Here is a 19,740-nt window from a genome sequence, read left to right as displayed (position 1 = left end):
CTGCTACCCACTGTGAAACCCAGTGTCCTCTCCCACATATCAGACCGTCATCAAACATGCCAAGTCCCACCTCCTTACCTCCACCTGAGATTTCTTGATGAAGAGGTTGGCGAGCAGAGTGGAAAAGCCTGGCAAGAGACAGTTCTGTGCGATGAAGCCCATCTTCAGCTCGTTCAGGCAGATCACACTATCCCGGTGTACCAGGTTCCAGCTCGGCAGGTTCTGCAGGTACCCCTGTTCACCATCATGTCATATCAGCCTCACAGTGTGACCCTCCCTCAGTGCCACCCCTCCCACAGTGAGACCCTCCCTCAGTACCACCCCTCCCACAGTGAGACCCTCCCTCAGTACCACCCCTCCCACAGTGTGAACCTCCCTCAGTACCACCCCTCCCACAGTGTGGCCCTCACTCAGTACCACCCCTCCCACAGTGTGAACCTCCCTCAGTACCACCCCTCCCACAGTGTGAACCTCTCTCAGTACCACCCCTCCCACAGTGAGACCCTCCCTCAGTACCACCCCTCCCACAGTGTGACCCTCCCTCAGTACCACCCCCCCACAGTGTGACCCTCCCTCAGTACCACCCCTCCCACAGTGTGACCCTCCTTCAGTACCACCCCCCCACAGTGTGACCCTCACTCAGTACCACCCCTCCCACAGTGTGACCCTCCTTCGGTACCACCCCTCCCACAGTGTGACCCTCACTCAGTACCACCCTCCCACAGTGTGACCCTCACTCAGTACCACCCCCCCCACAGTGTGACCCTCCCTCAAAAACCACCCCTCCCACAGTGTGACCCTCACTCAGTACCACCCCTCCCACAGTGTGACCTCCCTCGGTACCACCCCTCCCACAGTGTGACCTCCCTCAGTACCACCCCTCCCACAGTGTGACACTCCCTCAGTACCACCCCTCCCACAGTGTGACCCTCGCTCAGTACCACCCCCCCCACAGTGTGACCTCCCTCAGTACCACCCCTCCCACAGTGTGACCCTCACTCTGTACCACCCCTCCCACAGTGTGACCCTCCCTCAGTACCACCCCTCCCACAGTGTGACCCTCACTCAGTACCACCCTCCCACAGTGTGACCCTCACTCAGTACCACCCCTCCCACAGTGTGACCTCCCTCAGTACCACCCCCCCCACAGTGTGACTCTCACTCAGTACCACCCCCCCCACAGTGTGACTCTCCCTCAGTACCACCCTCCCACAGTGTGACCCTCACTCAGTACCACCCCTCCCACAGTGTGGCTCTCCCTCAGTACCACCCCCCCACAGTGTGACTCTCCCTCAGTACCACCCCCCCCACAGTGTGACTCTCCCTCAGTACCACCCCTCCCACAGTGAGACCCTCCCTCAGTACCACCCCTCCCACAGTGTGACCCTCCCTCAGTACCACCCCCCCACAGTGTGACCCTCACTCAGTACCACTCCTCCCACAGTGTGACTCTCACTCAGTACATCCCCTCCCACAGTGTGACCCTCCCCCGGTACCACCCCTCCCACAGTGTGACCCTCCCTCGGTACCACCCCTCCCCCCCACAGTGTGACTCTCCCTCAGTACCACCCCTCCCACAGTGTGACTCTCACTCAGTACCACCCCCCCCACAGTGTGACTCTCCCTCAGTACCACCCTCCCACAGTGTGACCCTCACTCAGTACTGCACCTCCCACAGTGTGACCCTCCCTCAGTACCACCCCTCCCACAGTGTGACCCTCACTCAGTGTGACCCTCCCTCAGTACCGCCCCTCCCATATGGCAAGAACAGTCATGGTCATGGACAGACGGCGATTGCCCACGTCTTACGACCGGACACATAAGGACAACAATGCTCCTGTTTCCTCTCAGTTTCCAAAGATGTGGAGCTTAGCAAGTTAACTGGTCACGTGGGTGTAATGTCACAGTGGCTGGTACTGTCCAATGGAACAAAATAAACCAGCATCTGCCTTCGATAGAGAGGGAGACAGACCCCACTCCCCTCTCCCTCTGCCCGTTCTGGATAAGGTGGCTCCTGCCTGTTTCTTGGGAGGTGATCCTCTTTAGTGGGAGGGACATGTTGGGAGTGTGGACGTCACCAGGGGCTCTGACACTCACCATGCTGTGGTACTGAAGCACTTGAGCGATGATCCGAGTCTTGGGCGAGTACTGTTTCACGGCAATGGCCCTGTAACCAGCAGGCAAGAGAGTCAGAATGATACCCGGTAAACAAAACCACCCCAAACCCAGTGTCACCGAGGGTCAACCCTCCCAACCACGTCCATCTGCCCTCAGTCACACCACTGGTACAAGACGCGCCTGGAGGGGATGCAGGAGAATAGGGTGTCAGGAGTCAGGGTGGAGGAGGGTCGAGGATTAGGATGGTAAGGGTGCAGATGTCAGGTGTAGGAGGGTCAGGGATGGGTCAAGGTTCAGGAGTGTAAGGTGCAGCTGGGTACTGGTTGGATCAAGATGTAAGAGTGCAAGGGTGCAAGGTGGGTCAGGGTTCAAGAGGGTCAAGGTGCAGATGTCAGTGTGTAGGTTGGTGAGGGTGTTGGGGTCAGGGTTCAGGAGCTTCAGGGGTCAGGGGTCTCTCTCAATCGTTTCTCACTTCATGATGTTTGCAGAATCTTCAGCTTCAGGGTTGAGGCAATTCTTGTCGGCTAAAATCAGACAGGCGTCGGCTTTGTCCAGCTGTGACGGGAAGCAGAAATTACTCTGTGACTGCACAATCACTCCCAGGATTCTGTCACATCCAGAGGTCCTCACTCCCCAGAAAGGTGAGAGTTGGACCTCATCTGGCATCAGTCAGAGAGCACAGGAACTCTCCCAGCCTCTGGATATATCCCCACTCATTCAAAACCAAACTGCTGGTCCCATCTGTTATGCCTTGTAGCTCCAAAACAGCAAAGTAATGCAAAGGAACTCAGGAGAGTTGAGAAATACAAGCCCAACTTTGGCTTTACTTTAAGTGAAGTATGCATGTATCACACGGTGGCATTAGGACGTATGCAATTCACTTACTTTTATATATAACCCACAATGTAAACAACAAAAACGCCTGACAAAAATGTAAATCACTCAAATACTATTGGAATATTAAATACAGCACAGTCCTCCCTCATGTTATAAACTTCAACTCAATAGAGAATGCGTCTCAACTATTTACGCAGTACAATGCAACTACTATACAGATACCCACAGCACAGGAATTTTATAAATTGTCCCATTCAGGCCTAAAGATTTAATTGCTTTGGACGATTTCTTACTCCTGTGGGATAATGTCTCTCCTGACCAGGGGATCACTCTGCTTGGCAGCTGAGACTTGTGGCTGTAAAACAATCTCAGGTTCCGAGTCGACTCCGTGGAAGTTGTCGGAGTTGGCTCTGAGACTGCAGGCAGTGGTTTCGACTCTGGTCACCTTTCTTGTCCTTTTCTCTCTCGATCTATTTTCATCCCTTTCTTTTTCTTTCTCACATTCTTTCTCGCTTTCCTTTTTAACTTCTGGTCTTTCTTTTTCTCACCTTTTTTTCTTTCTAGTTTGTGCACCCAGTATCTAGTTTACTGGAGTATTCTCTTACTGCTCCCTTTACCATCTGATCCCTCCTCCTGGCTTCCTCATCCGCAACATTTTCTGACAAGTCCTCTGTTTTGTATCTCCACTGACTCCTTGCTTTTCGTCCTTCCTTTCATCCGGCTGGTCTTTGGTCTTTGCATCTACTTTTACAAGCAGCTTGTTGCCTCCCACTTGAAGTTCATGTAATAATCTTAATACATGCAGAGTAGATTGTGGTTCCTTATACTCACGAAAGCTGAATACTTGCAACTTTCCTGAAGCTCCTTGAATTCTGTTTCAGCTGAAAACTGAGCCACATTTTGTAGGTAATTACCTGATTGACATATCAGAAGCTTTCTCAGAAATGTTGCCTACAAAAACTGTTGTAGTCGGACCAGTGCTTTTGTGACTTTCATGATTCATCTGAGCAGCTTGGTCCTTCCTTGGTCCACTATGCTTTCCATCCAGAGGCACAGTGCTTGGCACCAACACCCATTTACTCTCTGTTGGGCCACGGTTCATGGTGTGCAGCATGGAGACTATTGTGGCGTCATCCAGTACCCTCCTTAATGTGCTTGCAGTTGACCCTATTGTGACATGCAAATGGTGGATGGATCAGCCAATCACACACCCACAGAGCTGTCCTTCCTGGTTTTAACACACACAAGCCCAATATGGCTTGTTGATTGTTGTATTTCACTGTTACAAATGTCATTCCCACAGGAGATCTCTTTTCTCCGGAATAAGTTCTCAGATGGATATCTGCAGGCTTCAGTTTAGTATCCTTGAAATGCCATTCAAACTCATCTTGTGGAATGACTGAAACAGCCAAGCCTGTGTCCACTTCCATTTTAATTATTTTGCCGTTCACTTCTGGTGAAACCCATATTGCTTGCTTGTTGTTAGTTTTCACATTGTAAACCTCAAGGCCACCCAATCCTGTGTCACTCGCGTTATCAGATTTTATATCCGCGGCATGCAGATTAGTGCTTTTTTTGCAAATGCAAATTAACTTTCTATCTTGTTCTCATCCCTGTGCAGTTCATTTATTTTTGTCTGTCCAACATGCTCTATTTTTGTATGTGCTCTACTTTGTTGCATTTTCTGCCAGTTTCACCTTTAAACTTGCGTGGGTCTGGTGTGAGTGAGCCTCTGTCACAATAGTAACACATATTTGTTTGGTCAGCCCAGTTTCTGTTTAGAGGTTGCAATTTTGTTCACACACGCTTTCATTCCTGACTGCAACTCAATTGTATCTCCGACTGCCGTTTCCATTGGTACAGTGATTTCAGCTGCTCTTTTAAATGTGAGTTGTGCCTCAGTTAGGAACAGTTTTTGAATGATTCCACAAATGAAACTATTTCTCAGTGCATCATTGAACTGACAATACTCAAAAAGCTTCTTCATTTCAGCCATGTACACTGAAGTGGACTCCTTTTAATTTTGATTCAGCTTATGAAACATAAAGGATTCTGCAATCAACACTGGTTTGGTTCTAAATGTTCCTGCATTACTTTCAGAATATCAGCAAAGCTTAATTCAGCTGGTTTGGTTGAAGAAGTTAAACCTCGAAGCAAACTGTACGATTTTAAATCCAATGTGCTCAGCAAGATTTTACATTCTCCTCTCACTGGTTATTTCATTTGCTTTAAAATACTGCTCAATCTGCTCAGTAGATTGTTGTGTGATCACACACGTCAATCTTTTCAATGCAGCCAGCCATTTCTGCTATATTTTTTTTATTTTTTCACTCATTACTCACTGTTTATGAACCTGTGAATTCTTCCACTTTTTGCCTTACTTTTTAACTCTTAACTTTTAACTTTTTACTTTCCACACTGTGCTTTTTAAAAGCTCAAACACCTCGCTGTGCTTCAATGGGTCAGTTGCCGTCTCAGGTTTGTTTTAAAAATACCTCATCACCACTGATACATTTTGTAACTTCAAAACATTAAACTAATTCAAATGAAAACAGGAGAGCCAGGAACGTGAGTCTAACTTCGGATTTTACTTTAGCGAGGTGCGCACATGGTGGTGTGATAACGTATGCCATTTGCGTACTTTTACATAGAACCCATAATTAATTGAGCAAACCACAAAGAATGCTTAATCAAACAATGTATTTACATTACTGAAATATTAAGTACACCACAGCTATCTCCCTGTAGCAGAGTCTCAGCACCTTCAAGCTGATGGAGCTCATCCCCCCCCCCCCCCGCAACATGTGAAACTCCATCCATGGGGTCAGTGTGTGGGTGTGTCAAGCACATCTGGTCCAGGCTGAGAAGACGTCACCAACTGTGAACCTCTAACACAAGAGATTCTACAGATGCAAGGCCATTGTACAAGGCATTGGTGAGGCCGAATTTGGAGTATTGTGTACAGTTCTGGTCACCAAGTTAAAGGAAAGATGTCAACAAAATAGAGAGAGTACAGAGGAGATTTACTAGAATGTTACCTGGGTTTCAGCACCTAAGTTACAGAGAAAGGTTGAACAAGTTAGGTCTTTATTCTTTGGAGCGTAGAAGATTGGGGGGGGGGGCTTGATAGAGGTATTTAAAATTATGAGGGGGATAGATAGAGTGGACGTGGATAGGCTTTTTCCATTGAGATTCAAACAAGAGGACAAGAGTTGAAAGTTAGGGGGCAAAAGTTTAAGGGTAATACAAGGGGTAATTTCTTTACTCAGAGAGTGGTAGCTGTGTGGAATGAGCTTCCAGTAGAAGTGGCAGAGACAGGTTCAATATTGTCATTTAAAGTAAAATTGGATAGGTATATGGACAGGAAATGAATGGAGGGTTATGGGCTGAGCGCAGGTCAGTGGGACTAGGTGAGAGTAAGCGTTCGGCACAGACTAGAAGGGGCGAGATGGCCTGTTTCCGTGCTTTAATTGTTATACGGTTATATGCTGGAAAACCAGAGTAACACGCACAAGGAGGGCAGGAGATTGGGTCTGAGAGGAAAAAATGGATCAGCCATGATGGAATGATACATCAGACTCAATGGGCCAAATGGCCTATGTCCCAAGTCTTATAAAATGCTGGAGGAACTCAGCAAGTCAGGCAGCATCGATAGAGGGGATAAGCAGTTGACGTTTCAGGCTGAGATCCTATCAACATGACATCTATTTGAACCTCTCGTCCAGTGATGGTCCCTGAAGAGTGGTTGTGTCCAGGTTTCTGTGCAGTGACAGGGCAGACTCCAGATCTCAAACTCCAATGTGCAGACTGCTGGAACTCACCGACGTGGGGAGAGTGGGTCATTAACAGGCCTTCCAACCTCAGGCATTGACTACAAGGATCGCTAGTCTTTATCTTAGTCTGCCAACTCAACATCCATCCAAGTGGTTTGGTGGACGAAGTACTTTAACCTGGACTCCGATCTGACCTTCAACTCCTCTTCCCTGTCCCTAACCATAACACGACCACCAATTCCCCTCTCTCTCTCCCCAAAACTACCTCTACAAACTTAAAAAACAACTGAGGTTCGGTAGCGTAGCATAACGATTAGCACAACAGTTACAGTGCCAGCGACCCGGGTTCAGTTCCCATCACTGTCTGTGAGGAGTTTGCACGTTCTTGACATGACTGCATGAGTTTTCTCTGGGTGCTCAGGTTCCCTCCCACAATCCAAAGACGTACACGTTACCGGGTTAATTGGTCACATGGGTGTAATGAGGTGGCGTGGGCACATTGGGCCTGGGGGTCAGGACTGCGCTGTATCTCTAAATACGTAAACAAAGTCAGAGCCACGACTGCGACAGGTCGGTAGGTTAAGACGCCACTGTGAATTGCTCCCAGTGGATGGGTGGCAAAAATCAAAAAGTGAACCATGAACATGGGAGAGAAAAAAAAGCGCAGGCATTACAGGGACATGAGGGGGATAAAGCACAGGCATTACAGTGACATAAGGTGGATAAAGCGCAGGCATTACAGGGACATGAGGGGGATAAAGCGCAGGCATTACAGGGACATGAGGGGGATAAAGCGCAGGCATTACAGGGACATGAGGGGGATAAAGCACAGGCATTACAGTGACATCAGGGGGATAAAGCACAGGCATTACAGTGACATAAGGTGGATAAAGCGCAGGCATTACAGGGACATGAGGGGGATAAAGCGCAGGCATTACAGGGACATAAGGGGGATAAAGCACAGGCATTACAGGGACATAAGGTGGATAAAGCGCAGGCATTACAGGGACATGAGGGGGATAAAGCGCAGGCATTACAGGGACATTAGGGGGATAAAGCGCAGGCATTACAGGGACATGAGGGGGATAAAGCGCAGGCATTACAGGGACATGAGGGGGATAAAGCACAGGCATTACAGGGACATAAGGTGGATAAAGCGCAGGCATTACAAGGACATGAGGGGGATAAAGCGCAGGCATTACAGGGACATGAGGGGGATAAAGCGCAGGCATTACAGGGACATGAGGGGAATAAAGCGCGGGCATTACAGGGACATTAGGGGGATAAAGCGCAGGCATTACAGGGACATGAGGGGGATAAAGCGCAGGCATTACAGGGACATGAGGGGGATAAAGCGCAGGCATTACAGGGACATCAGGGGAATAAAGCGCAGGCATTACAGGGACATAAGGGGAATAAAGCGCAGGCATTACAGGGACATGAGGGGGATAAAGCGCAGGCATTACAGGGACATAAGGGAAATAAAGTGCAGGCATTACAGGGACATAAGGGGAATAAAGTGCAGGCATTACATGGACATAACGGGAACAAAGTGCAGGCATTACAGGGACATAAAGGGAATAAAGCGCAGGCATTACAGGGACATAAGGGGAATAAAGCGCAGGCATTACAGTGACATGAGGGGATAAAGCACAGGCATTACAGGGACATAAGGGGAATAAAGCGCAGGCATTAAGGGACATAAGGGGAATAAAGCGCAGAAGAAGGACGCCTCATGTCTTAATAAGCTGGTAAGGAAGGCGGGCTCTGTTGTGGGCACAGAACTGGAGAGTATGACATCGGTGGCAGAGCGGAGGGCACTGAGTAGGCTACGGTCAATCATGGAAAACCCTGAACATCCTCTGCACAGCACCATCCAGAGACAGAGAAGCAGCTTCAGCGGCAGGTTGCTGTCAATGCAATGCTCCTCAGACAGGATGAAGAGATCATTACTCCCCAACGCCATTCGGCTCTACAATTCAACCACCAGGGGCAAGACATGTTAAAGTGCCGGGGTTAGGACTGAGCTGAAGTTACCACTCAATGCACTTTAGTAAACTATTTAAGAACTTTTTAAAAGCTATTTATTAATGCTTTTTGGGAGGGTGATTTTAGATGCATATCATATTTATACTGAGTTAAATACTGTATGCAATTAGTTTTGCTACAATAAGTGTATGGGACACTGGAAAAATATTGAAATTCCCCTTGGGGATGAATAAAGTATCTATCTATCTATCTATCTATTACAGGGACATAAGGGGAACAAAGCGCAGGCATTACAGGGACATAAAGGGAATAAAGCGCAGGCATTACAGGGACATAAGGGGAATAAAGCGCAGGCGTTACAGGGACATAAGGGGAATAAAGCGCAGGCATTACAGGGACATAAGGGGAATAAAGCGCAGGCATTACAGGGACATAAGGGGAATAAAGCGCAGGCATTACAGGGACATAAGGGGAATAAAGCGCAGGCATTACAGGGACACAAGGGGAATAAAGCGCAGGCATTACAGGGACACAAGGGGGATAAAGCGCAGGCATTACAGGGACACAAGGGGAATAAAGCGCAGGCATTACAGGGACACAAGGGGAATAAAGCGCAGGCATTACAGGGACATAAGGGGATAAAGCACAGGAATTACAGGGACATAAGGGGGATAAAGCGCAGGCATTACAGGGACACAAGGGGAATAAAGCGCAGGCATTACAGGGACACAAGGGGAATAAAGCGCAGGCATTACAGGAACATAAGGGGATAAAGCACAGGAATTACAGGGACATAAGGGGGATAAAGCACAGGCATTACAGGGACATAAGGGGGATAAAGCACAGGCATTACAGGGACATAAGGGGAACAAAGCGCAGGCATTACAGGGACATAAGGGGAATAAAGCACAGACATTACAAGGACATAAGGGGGATAAAGCGCAGGCATTACAGGGACAAGGGGAATAAAGCACAGGCATTACAGGGACATAAGGGGAATAAAGCGCAGGCATTACAGGGATATGAGGGGAATAAAGCGCAGGCATTACAGGGACACGAGGGGGATAAAGCACAGGCATTACAGGGACATAAGGGGAATAAAGCGCAGGCATTACAGGGACATAAGGGGATAAAGCACAGGAATTACAGGGACAAGGTGGATAAAGCGCAGGCATTACAGGGACATAAGGGGAACAAAGCGCAGGCATTACGGGACATAAGGGGGATAAAGCACAGGCATTACAGGGACATAAGGGGAATAAAGCACAGGCATTACAGGGACATAAGGGGATAAAGCGCAGGAATTACAGGGACATAAGGGGATAAAGCGCAGGCATTACAGGGACATAAGGGGAACAAAGCGCAGGCATTACAGGGACATGAGGGGGATAAAGCGCAGGCATTGCAGGGACATAAGGGGAACAAAGCGCAGGCATTACAGGGACATAAGGGGGATAAAGCGCAGGCATTACAGGGACATAAGGGGAATAAAGCACAGGAATTACAGGGACATAAGGGGGATAAAGCGCAGGCATTACAGGGACATGAGGGGGATAAAACACAGGCATTACAGGGACATAAGGGGAATAAAGCGCAGGAATTACAGGGACATAAGGGGGATAAAGCGCAGGCATTACAGGGACATAAGGGGAACAAAGCGCAGGCATTACAGGGACATAAGGGGGATAAAGCGCAGGCATTACAGGGACATAAGGGGAACAAAGCGCAGGCATTACAGGGACATAAGGGGAATAAAGCACAGACATTACAAGGACATAAAGGGGATAAAGCGCAGGCATTACAGGGACATAAGGGGAATAAAGCACAGGCATTACAGGGACATAAGGGGAATAAAGCGCAGGCATTACAGGGACATGAGGGGGATAAAGCACAGGCATTACAGGGACATCAGGGGAATAAAGCGCAGGCATTACAGGGACATGAGAGGGATAAAGCACAGGCATTACAGGGACATAAGGGGAATAAAGCGCAGGCATTACAGGGACATGAGGGGATAAAGCACAGGCATTACAGGGACATGAGGGGAATAAAGCGCAGGCATTACAGGGACATGAGGGGATAAAGCACTGGCATTACAGGGACATAACGGGATAAAGCGCAGGCATTACAGGGACATGAGGGGATAAGGCACTGGCATTACAGGGACATAACGGGATAAAGCGCAGGCATTACAGGGACATAAGGGGAATAAAGCGCAGGCATTACAGGGACATAAGGGGAATAAAGCGCAGGCATTACAGGGACATAAGGGGGATAAAGCGCAGGCATTACAGGGACATAAGGGGAATAAAGCGCAGGCATTACAGGGACATAAGGGGAATAAAGCGCAGGCATTACAGGGACATAAGGGGGATAAAGCGCAGGCATTACAGGGACATAAGGGGGATAAAGCGCAGGCATTACAGGGACATAAGGGGGATAAAGCGCAGGCATTACAGGGACATAAGGGGAATAAAGCGCAGATATTACAGGGACATAAGGGGGATAAAGCGCAGGAATTACAGGGACATAAGGGGGATAAAGCGCAGGCATTACAGGGACATAAGGGGGATAAAGCGCAGGCATTACAAGGACATAAGGGGGATAAAGCGCAGATATTACAGGGACATAAGGGGGATAAAGCGCAGGAATTACAGGGACATAAGGGGGATAAACCGCAGGCATTACAGGGACATAAGGGGAACAAAGCGCAGGCATTACAGGGACATAAGGGGGATAAAGCGCAGGCATTACGGGACATAAGGGGGATAAAGCACAGGCATTACAGGGACATAAGGGGAATAAAGCGCAGGCATTACAGGGACATAAGGGGATAAAGCGCAGGAATTACAGGGACATAAGGGGGATAAAGCGCAGGCATTACAGGGACATAAGGGGAACAAAGCGCAGGCATTACAGGGACATAAGGGGGATAAAGCGCAGGCATTACAGGGACATAAGGGGAACAAAGCGCAGGCATTACAGGGACATCAGGGGGATAAAGCGCAGGCATTACAGGGACATAAGGGGAATAAAGCGCAGGCATTACAGGGACATAAGGGAGATGAAGTGCAGGCATTACAGGGACATAAGGGGGATAAAGCGCAGGCATTACAGGGACATGAGGGGATAAAGCACTGGCATTACAGGGACATAACAGGATAAAGCGCAGGCATTACAGGGACATAAGGGGAATAAAGCGCAGGCATTACAGGGACATAAGGGGAATAAAGCGCAGGCATTACAGGGACATAAGGGGAATAAAGCGCAGGCATTACAGGGACATAAGAGGGATAAAGCGCAGGCATTACAGGGACATAAGGGGAATAAAGCGCAGGCATTACAGGGACATAAGGGGAATAAAGCGCAGGCATTACAGGGACATAAGGGGGATAAAGCGCAGGCATTACAGGGACATAAGGGGGATAAAGCGCAGGCATTACAGGGACATAAGGGGATAAAGCGCAGGCATTACAGGGACATGAGGGGATAAAGCACTGGCATTACAGGGACATAACGGGATAAAGCGCAGGCATTACAGGGACATAAGGGGAATAAAGCGCAGGCATTACAGGGACACAAGGGGAATAAAGCGCAGGCATTACAGGGACATAAGGGGAATAAAGCACAGGCATTGCAGGGACATAAGGGGGATAAAGCGCAGGCATTACAGGGACATAAGGGGAATAAAGAGCAGGCATTACACGGGCATAAGGGGAATAAAGCGCAGGAATTACAGGGACATAAGGGGGATAAAGCGCAGGCATTACAGGGACATAAGGGGAACAAAGCGCAGGCATTACAGGGACATAAGGGGGATAAAGCGCAGGCATTACAGGGACATAAGGGGAACAAAGCGCAGGCATAACAGGGACATAAGGGGGATAAAGCGCAGGTATTACAGGGACATAAGGGGAATAAAGCACAGGAATTACAGGGTCATAAGGGGGATAAAGTGCAGGCATTACAGGGACATGAGGGGGATAAAACACAGGCATTACAGGGACTTAAGGGGAATAAAGCGCAGGAATTACAAGGACATAAGGGGGATAAAGCGCAGGCATTACAGGGACATAAGGGGAACAAAGCGCAGGCATTACAGGGACATAAGGGGAATAAAGCACAGACATTACAAGGACATAAGGGGGATAAAGCGCAGGCATTACAGGGACATAAGGGGAATAAAGCACAGGCATTACAGGGACATAAGGGGAATAACGCGCAGGCATTACAGGGACATGAGGGGGATAAAGCACAGGCATTACAGGGACATCAGGGGAATAAAGCACAGGCATTACAGGGACATGAGAGGGATAAAGCACAGGCATTACAGGGACATAAGGGGAATAAAGCGCAGGCATTACAGGGACATGAGGGGATAAAGCACAGGCATTACAGGGACATGAGGGGAATAAAGCGCAGGCATTACAGGGACATGAGGGGATAAAGCACTGGCATTACAGGGACATAACGGGATAAAGCGCAGGCATTACAGGGACATGAGGGGATAAGGCACTGGCATTACAGGGACATAACGGGATAAAGCGCAGGCATTACAGGGACATAAGGGGAATAAAGCGCAGGCATTACAGGGACATAAGGGGAATAAAGCGCAGGCATTACAGGGACATAAGGGGGATAAAGCGCAGGCATTACAGGGACATAAGGGGAATAAAGCGCAGGCATTACAGGGACATAAGGGGAATAAAGCGCAGGCATTACAGGGACATAAGGGGGATAAAGCGCAGGCATTACAGGGACATAAGGGGGATAAAGCGCAGGCATTACAGGGACATAAGGGGGATAAAGCGCAGGCATTACAGGGACATAAGGGGAATAAAGCGCAGGCATTACAGGGACATAAGGGGAATAAAGTGCAGGCATTACAGGGACATAAGGGGGATAAAGCGCAGGCATTACAAGGACATAAGGGGGATAAAGCGCAGGCATTACAGGGACATAAGGGGGATAAAGCGCAGGCATTACAGGGACATAAGGGGAACAAAGCGCAGGCATTACAGGGACATAAGGGGGATAAAGCGCAGGCATTACAGGGACATAAGGGGAATAAAGCGCAGGCATTACAGGGACATAAGGGGGATAAAGTGCAGGCATTACAGGGACATAAGGGGGATAAAGCGCAGGCATTACAGGGACATGAGGGGATAAAGCACTGGCATTACAGTGACATAACAGGATAAAGTGCAGGCATTACAGGGACATAAGGGGAATAAAGCGCAGGCATTACAGGGACATAAGGGGAATAAAGCGCAGGCATTACAGGGACATAAGGGGAATAAAGCGCAGGCATTACAGGGACATAAGAGGGATAAAGCGCAGGCATTACAGGGACATAAGGGGAATAAAGCGCAGGCATTACAGGGACATAAGGGGAATAAAGCGCAGGCATTACAGGGACATAAGGGGGATAAAGCACAGGCATTACAGGGACATAAGGGGGATAAAGCGCAGGCATTACAGGGACATAAGGGGATAAAGCGCAGGCATTACAGGGACATGAGGGGATAAAGCACTGGCATTACAGGGACATGACGGGATAAAGCGCAGGCATTACAGGGACATAAGGGGAATAAAGCGCAGGCATTACAGGGACACAAGGGGAATAAAGCGCAGGCATTACAGGGACATAAGGGGAATAAAGCACAGGCATTGCAGGGACATAAGGGGGATAAAGCGCAGGCATTACAGGGACATAAGGGGAATAAAGCGCAGGCATTACAGGGGCATAAGGGGAATAAAGCGCAGGCATTACAGGGACATAAGGGGGATAAAGCGCAGGCATTACAGGGACATAAGGGGGATAAAGCGCAGGCATTACAGGGACATAAGGGGATAAAGCGCAGGCATTACAGGGACATAAGGGGGATAATCGCAGGCATTACAGGGACATAAGGGGAATAAAGCGCAGGCATTACAGGGACATAAGGGGGATAAACTGCAGGCATTACAGGGACATAAGGGGGATAAAGTGCAGGCATTACAGGGACATAAGGGGAACAAAGCGCAGGCATTACAGTGACATAAGGGGAATAAAGCGCAGGCATTACAGGGACATCAGGGGAATAAAGCGCAGGCATTACAGTGACATGAGTGGGATAAAGCACAGGCATTACAGGGACATAAGGGGAATAAAGCACAGGCATTACAAGGACATAAGGGGGATAAAGCGCAAGCATTACAGGGACATAAGGGGGATAAAGCGCAGGCATTACAGGGACATGAGGGGGATAAAGCACAGGCATTACAGGGACATCAGGGGAATAAAGCGCAGGCATTACAGGGACATGAGCGGGATAAAGCGCAGGCATTGCAGGGACATAAGGGGATAAAGCGCAGGCATTACAGGGACATAAGGGGATAAAGCGCAGGCATTACAGGGACATAAGGGGAATAAAGCGCAGGCATTACAGGGACATGAGGGGGATAAAGCACAGGCATTACAGGGACATCAGGGGAATAAAGCACAGGCATTACAGGGACATGAGGGGATAAAGCGCAGGCATTACAGGGACATGAGGGGGATAAAGCGCAGGCATTACAGGGACATGAGGGGGATAAAGCACAGGCATTACAGGGACATGAGGGGGATAAAGCGCAGGCATTACAGGGACATGAGGGGGATAAAGCGCAGGCATTACAGGGACATAAGGGGAATAAAGCGCAGGCATTACAGGGACATAAGGGGAATAAAGCGCAGGAATTACAGAGACATAAGGGGGATAAAGCGCAGGCATTACAGGGACATAAGGGGAACAAAGCGCAGGCATTACAGGGACATAAGGGGGATAAAGCGCAGGCATTACAGGGACATAAGGGGAACAAAGCGCAGGCATTACAGGGACATAAGGGGGATAAAGCGCAGGTATTACAGGGACATAAGGGGAATAAAGCACAGGAATTACAGGGACATAAGGGGGATAAAGTGCAGGCATTACAGGGACATGAGGGGGATAAAACACAGGCATTACAGGGACATAAGGGGAATAAAGCGCAGGAATTACAGGGACATAAGGGGGATAAAGCGCAGGCATTACAGGGACATAAGGGGAACAAAGCGCAGGCATTACAGGGACATAAGGGGAATAAAGCACAGACATTACAAGGACATAAGGGGGATAAAGCGCAGGCATTACAGGGACATAAGGGGAATAAAGCACAGGCATTACAGGGACATAAGGGGAATAAAGCGCAGGCATTACAGGGACATGAGGGGGATAAAGCACAGGCATTACAGGGACATCAGGGGAATAAAGCGCAGGCATTACAGGGACATGAGAGGGATAAAGCACAGGCATTACAGGGACATAAGGGGAATAAAGCGCAGGCATTACAGGGACATGAGGGGATAAAGCACAGGCATTACAGGGACATGAGGGGAATAAAGCGCAGGCATTACAGGGACATGAGGGGATAAAGCACTGGCATTACAGGGACATAACGGGATAAAGCGCAGGCATTACAGGGACATGAGGGGATAAGGCACTGGCATTACAGGGACATAACGGGATAAAGCGCAGGCATTACAGGGACATAAGGGGAATAAAGCGCAGGCATTACAGGGACATAAGGGGAATAAAGCGCAGGCATTACAGGGACATAAGGGGGATAAAGCGCAGGCATTACAGGGACATAAGGGGAATAAAGCGCAGGCATTACAGGGACATAAGGGGAATAAAGCGCAGGCATTACAGGGACATAAGGGGGATAAAGCGCAGGCATTACAGGGACATAAGGGGGATAAAGCGCAGGCATTACAGGGACATAAGGGGGATAAAGCACAGGCATTACAGGGACATAAGGGGAATAAAGCGCAGGCATTACAGGGACATAAGGGGAATAAAGTGCAGGCATTACAGGGACATAAGGGGGATAAAGCGCAGGCATTACAAGGACATAAGGGGGATAAAGCGCAGGCATTACAGGGACATAAGGGGGATAAAGCGCAGAAATTACAGGGACATAAGGGGGATAAACCGCAGGCATTACAGGGACATAAGGGGAACAAAGCGCAGGCATTACAGGGACATAAGGGCGATAAAGCGCAGGCATTACGGGACATAAGGGGGATAAAGCACAGGCATTACAGGGACATAAGGGGAATAAAGCGCAGGCATTACAGGGACATAAGGGGATAAAGCGCAGGAATTACAGGGACATAAGGGGGATAAAGCGCAGGCATTACAGGGACATAAGGGGAACAAAGCGCAGGCATTACAGGGACATAAGGGGGATAAAGCGCAGGCATTACAGGGACATAAGGGGAACAAAGCGCAGGCATTACAGGGACATAAGGGGGATAAAGCGCAGGCATTACAGGGACATAAGGGGAATAAAGCGCAGGCATTACAGGGACATAAGGGGGATAAAGTGCAGGCATTACAGGGACATAAGGGGGATAAAGCGCAGGCATTACAGGGACATGAGGGGATAAAGCACTGGCATTACAGTGACATAACAGGATAAAGCACAGGCATTACAGGGACATAAGGGGAATAAAGCGCAGGCATTACAGGGACATAAGGGGAATAAAGCGCAGGCATTACAGGGACATAAGGGGAATAAAGCGCAGGCATTACAGGGACATAAGAGGGATAAAGCGCAGGCATTACAGGGACATAAGGGGAATAAAGCGCAGGCATTACAGGGACATAAGGGGAATAAAGCGCAGGCATTACAGGGACATAAGGGGGATAAAGCACAGGCATTACAGGGACATAAGGGGGATAAAGCGCAGGCATTACAGGGACATAAGGGGATAAAGCGCAGGCATTACAGGGACATGAGGGGATAAAGCACTGGCATTACAGGGACATAACGGGATAAAGCGCAGGCATTACAGGGACATAAGGGGAATAAAGCGCAGGCATTACAGGGACACAAGGGGAATAAAGCGCAGGCATTACAGGGACATAAGGGGAATAAAGCACAGGCATTGCAGGGACATAAGGGGGATAAAGCGCAGGCATTACAGGGACATAAGGGGAATAAAGCGCAGGCATTACAGGGGCATAAGGGGAATAAAGCGCAGGCATTACAGGGACATAAGGGGGATAAAGCGCAGGCATTACAGGGACATAAGGGGGATAAAGCGCAGGCATTACAGGGACATAAGGGGATAAAGCGCAGGCATTACAGGGACATAAGGGGGATAAAGCACAGGCATTACAGGGACATAAGGGGAATAAAGCGCAGGCATTACAGGGACATAAGGGGGATAAAGTGCAGGCATTACAGGGACATAAGGGGGATAAAGTGCAGGCATTACAGGGACATAAGGGGAACAAAGCGCAGGCATTACAGTGACATAAGGGGAATAAAGCGCAGGCATTACAGGGACATCAGGGGAATAAAGCGCAGGCATTACAGTGACATGAGTGGGATAAAGCACAGGCATTACAGGGACATAAGGGGAATAAAGCACAGGCATTACAAGGACATAAGGGGGATAAAGCGCAGGCATTACAGGGACATAAGGGGGATAAAGCGCAGGCATTACAGGGACATGAGGGGGATAAAGCACAGGCATTACAGGGACATCAGGGGAATAAAGCGCAGGCATTACAGGGACATGAGCGGGATAAAGCGCAGGCATTGCAGGGACATAAGGGGATAAAGCGCAGGCATTACAGGGACATAAGGGGATAAAGCGCAGGCATTACAGGGACATAAGGGGAATAAAGCGCAGGCATTACAGGGACATGAGGGGGATAAAGCACAGGCATTACAGGGACATCAGGGGAATAAAGCACAGGCATTACAGGGACATGAGGGGATAAAGCGCAGGCATTACAGGGACATGAGGGGGATAAAGCGCAGGCATTACAGGGACATGAGGGGGATAAAGCACAGGCATTACAGGGACATGAGGGGGATAAAGCGCAGGCATTACAAGGACATAAGGGGGATAAAGCGCAGGCATTACAGGGACATAAGGGGGATAAAGCGCAGGAATTACAGGGACATAAGGGGGATAAACCGCAGGCATTACAGGGACATAAGGGGAACAAAGCGCAGGCATTACAGGGACATAAGGGGGATAAAGCGCAGGCATTACGGGACATAAGGGGGATAAAGCACAGGCATTACAGGGACATAAGGGGAATAAAGCGCAGGCATTACAGGGACATAAGGGGATAAACCGCAGGAATTACAGGGACATAAGGGGAACAAAGCGCAGGCATTACAGGGACATAAGGTGGATAAAGCGCAGGCATTACAGGGACATAAGGGGAACAAAGCGCATGCATTACAGGGACATAAGGGGGATAAAGCGCAGGCATTACAGGGACATAAGGGGAATAAAGCGCAGGCATTACAGGGACATAAGGGGGATAAAGTGCAGGCATTACAGGGACATAAGGGGGATAAAGCGCAGGCATTACAGGGACATGAGGGGATAAAGCACTGGCATTACAGTGACATAACAGGATAAAGCGCAGGCATTACAGGGACATAAGGGGAATAAAGCGCAGGCATTACAGGGACATAAGGGGAATAAAGCGCAGGCATTACAGGGACATAAGGGGAATAAAGCGCAGGCATTACAGGGACATAAGAGGGATAAAGCGCAGGCATTACAGGGACATAAGGGGAATAAAGCGCAGGCATTACAGGGACATAAGGGGAATAAAGCGCAGGCATTACAGGGACATAAGGGGGATAAAGCGCAGGCATTACAGGGACATAAGGGGGATAAAGCGCAGGCATTACAGGGACATAAGGGGATAAAGCGCAGGCATTACAGGGACATGAGGGGATAAACCACTGGCATTACAGGGATATAACGGGATAAAGCGCAGGCATTACAGGGACATAAGGGGAATAAAGCGCAGGCATTACAGGGACACAAGGGGAATAAAGCGCAGGCATTACAGGGACATAAGGGGAATAAAGCACAGGCATTGCAGGGACATAAGGGGGATAAAGCGCAGGCATTACAGGGACATAAGGGGAATAAAGCGCAGGCATTACAGGGGCATAAGGGGAATAAAGCGCAGGCATT

The 19,740-nt window shown here is 49.0% G+C and overlaps 1 protein-coding gene across 1 annotated transcript in view; it reads right to left on the bottom strand.

Moving 5' to 3' along the window:
• The window catches only part of LOC132389239 (calcium-activated potassium channel subunit alpha-1-like), a 237,099-nt gene that overhangs the window by 57,469 nt on the left and 159,890 nt on the right, over positions 1–19,740 (bottom strand). The window contains exons 8-10 of the mRNA XM_059961733.1: positions 2,591–2,673; positions 2,098–2,167; positions 79–234 (exon numbers count right to left, since the gene is read on the bottom strand). Coding sequence (XP_059817716.1) covers positions 79–234; positions 2,098–2,167; positions 2,591–2,673 — 309 coding nt within the window. The remainder of the gene's footprint in view (positions 1–78; positions 235–2,097; positions 2,168–2,590; positions 2,674–19,740) is intronic.

Source organism: Hypanus sabinus, unplaced genomic scaffold (genome assembly GCF_030144855.1).
Source record: "Hypanus sabinus isolate sHypSab1 unplaced genomic scaffold, sHypSab1.hap1 scaffold_511, whole genome shotgun sequence".
NCBI classification, from domain to species: Eukaryota; Metazoa; Chordata; class Chondrichthyes; order Myliobatiformes; family Dasyatidae; genus Hypanus; species Hypanus sabinus.
The sequence above is the reverse complement of the archived record's forward strand: the minus strand, read 5'-3'. Positions and strand labels throughout refer to the sequence as shown.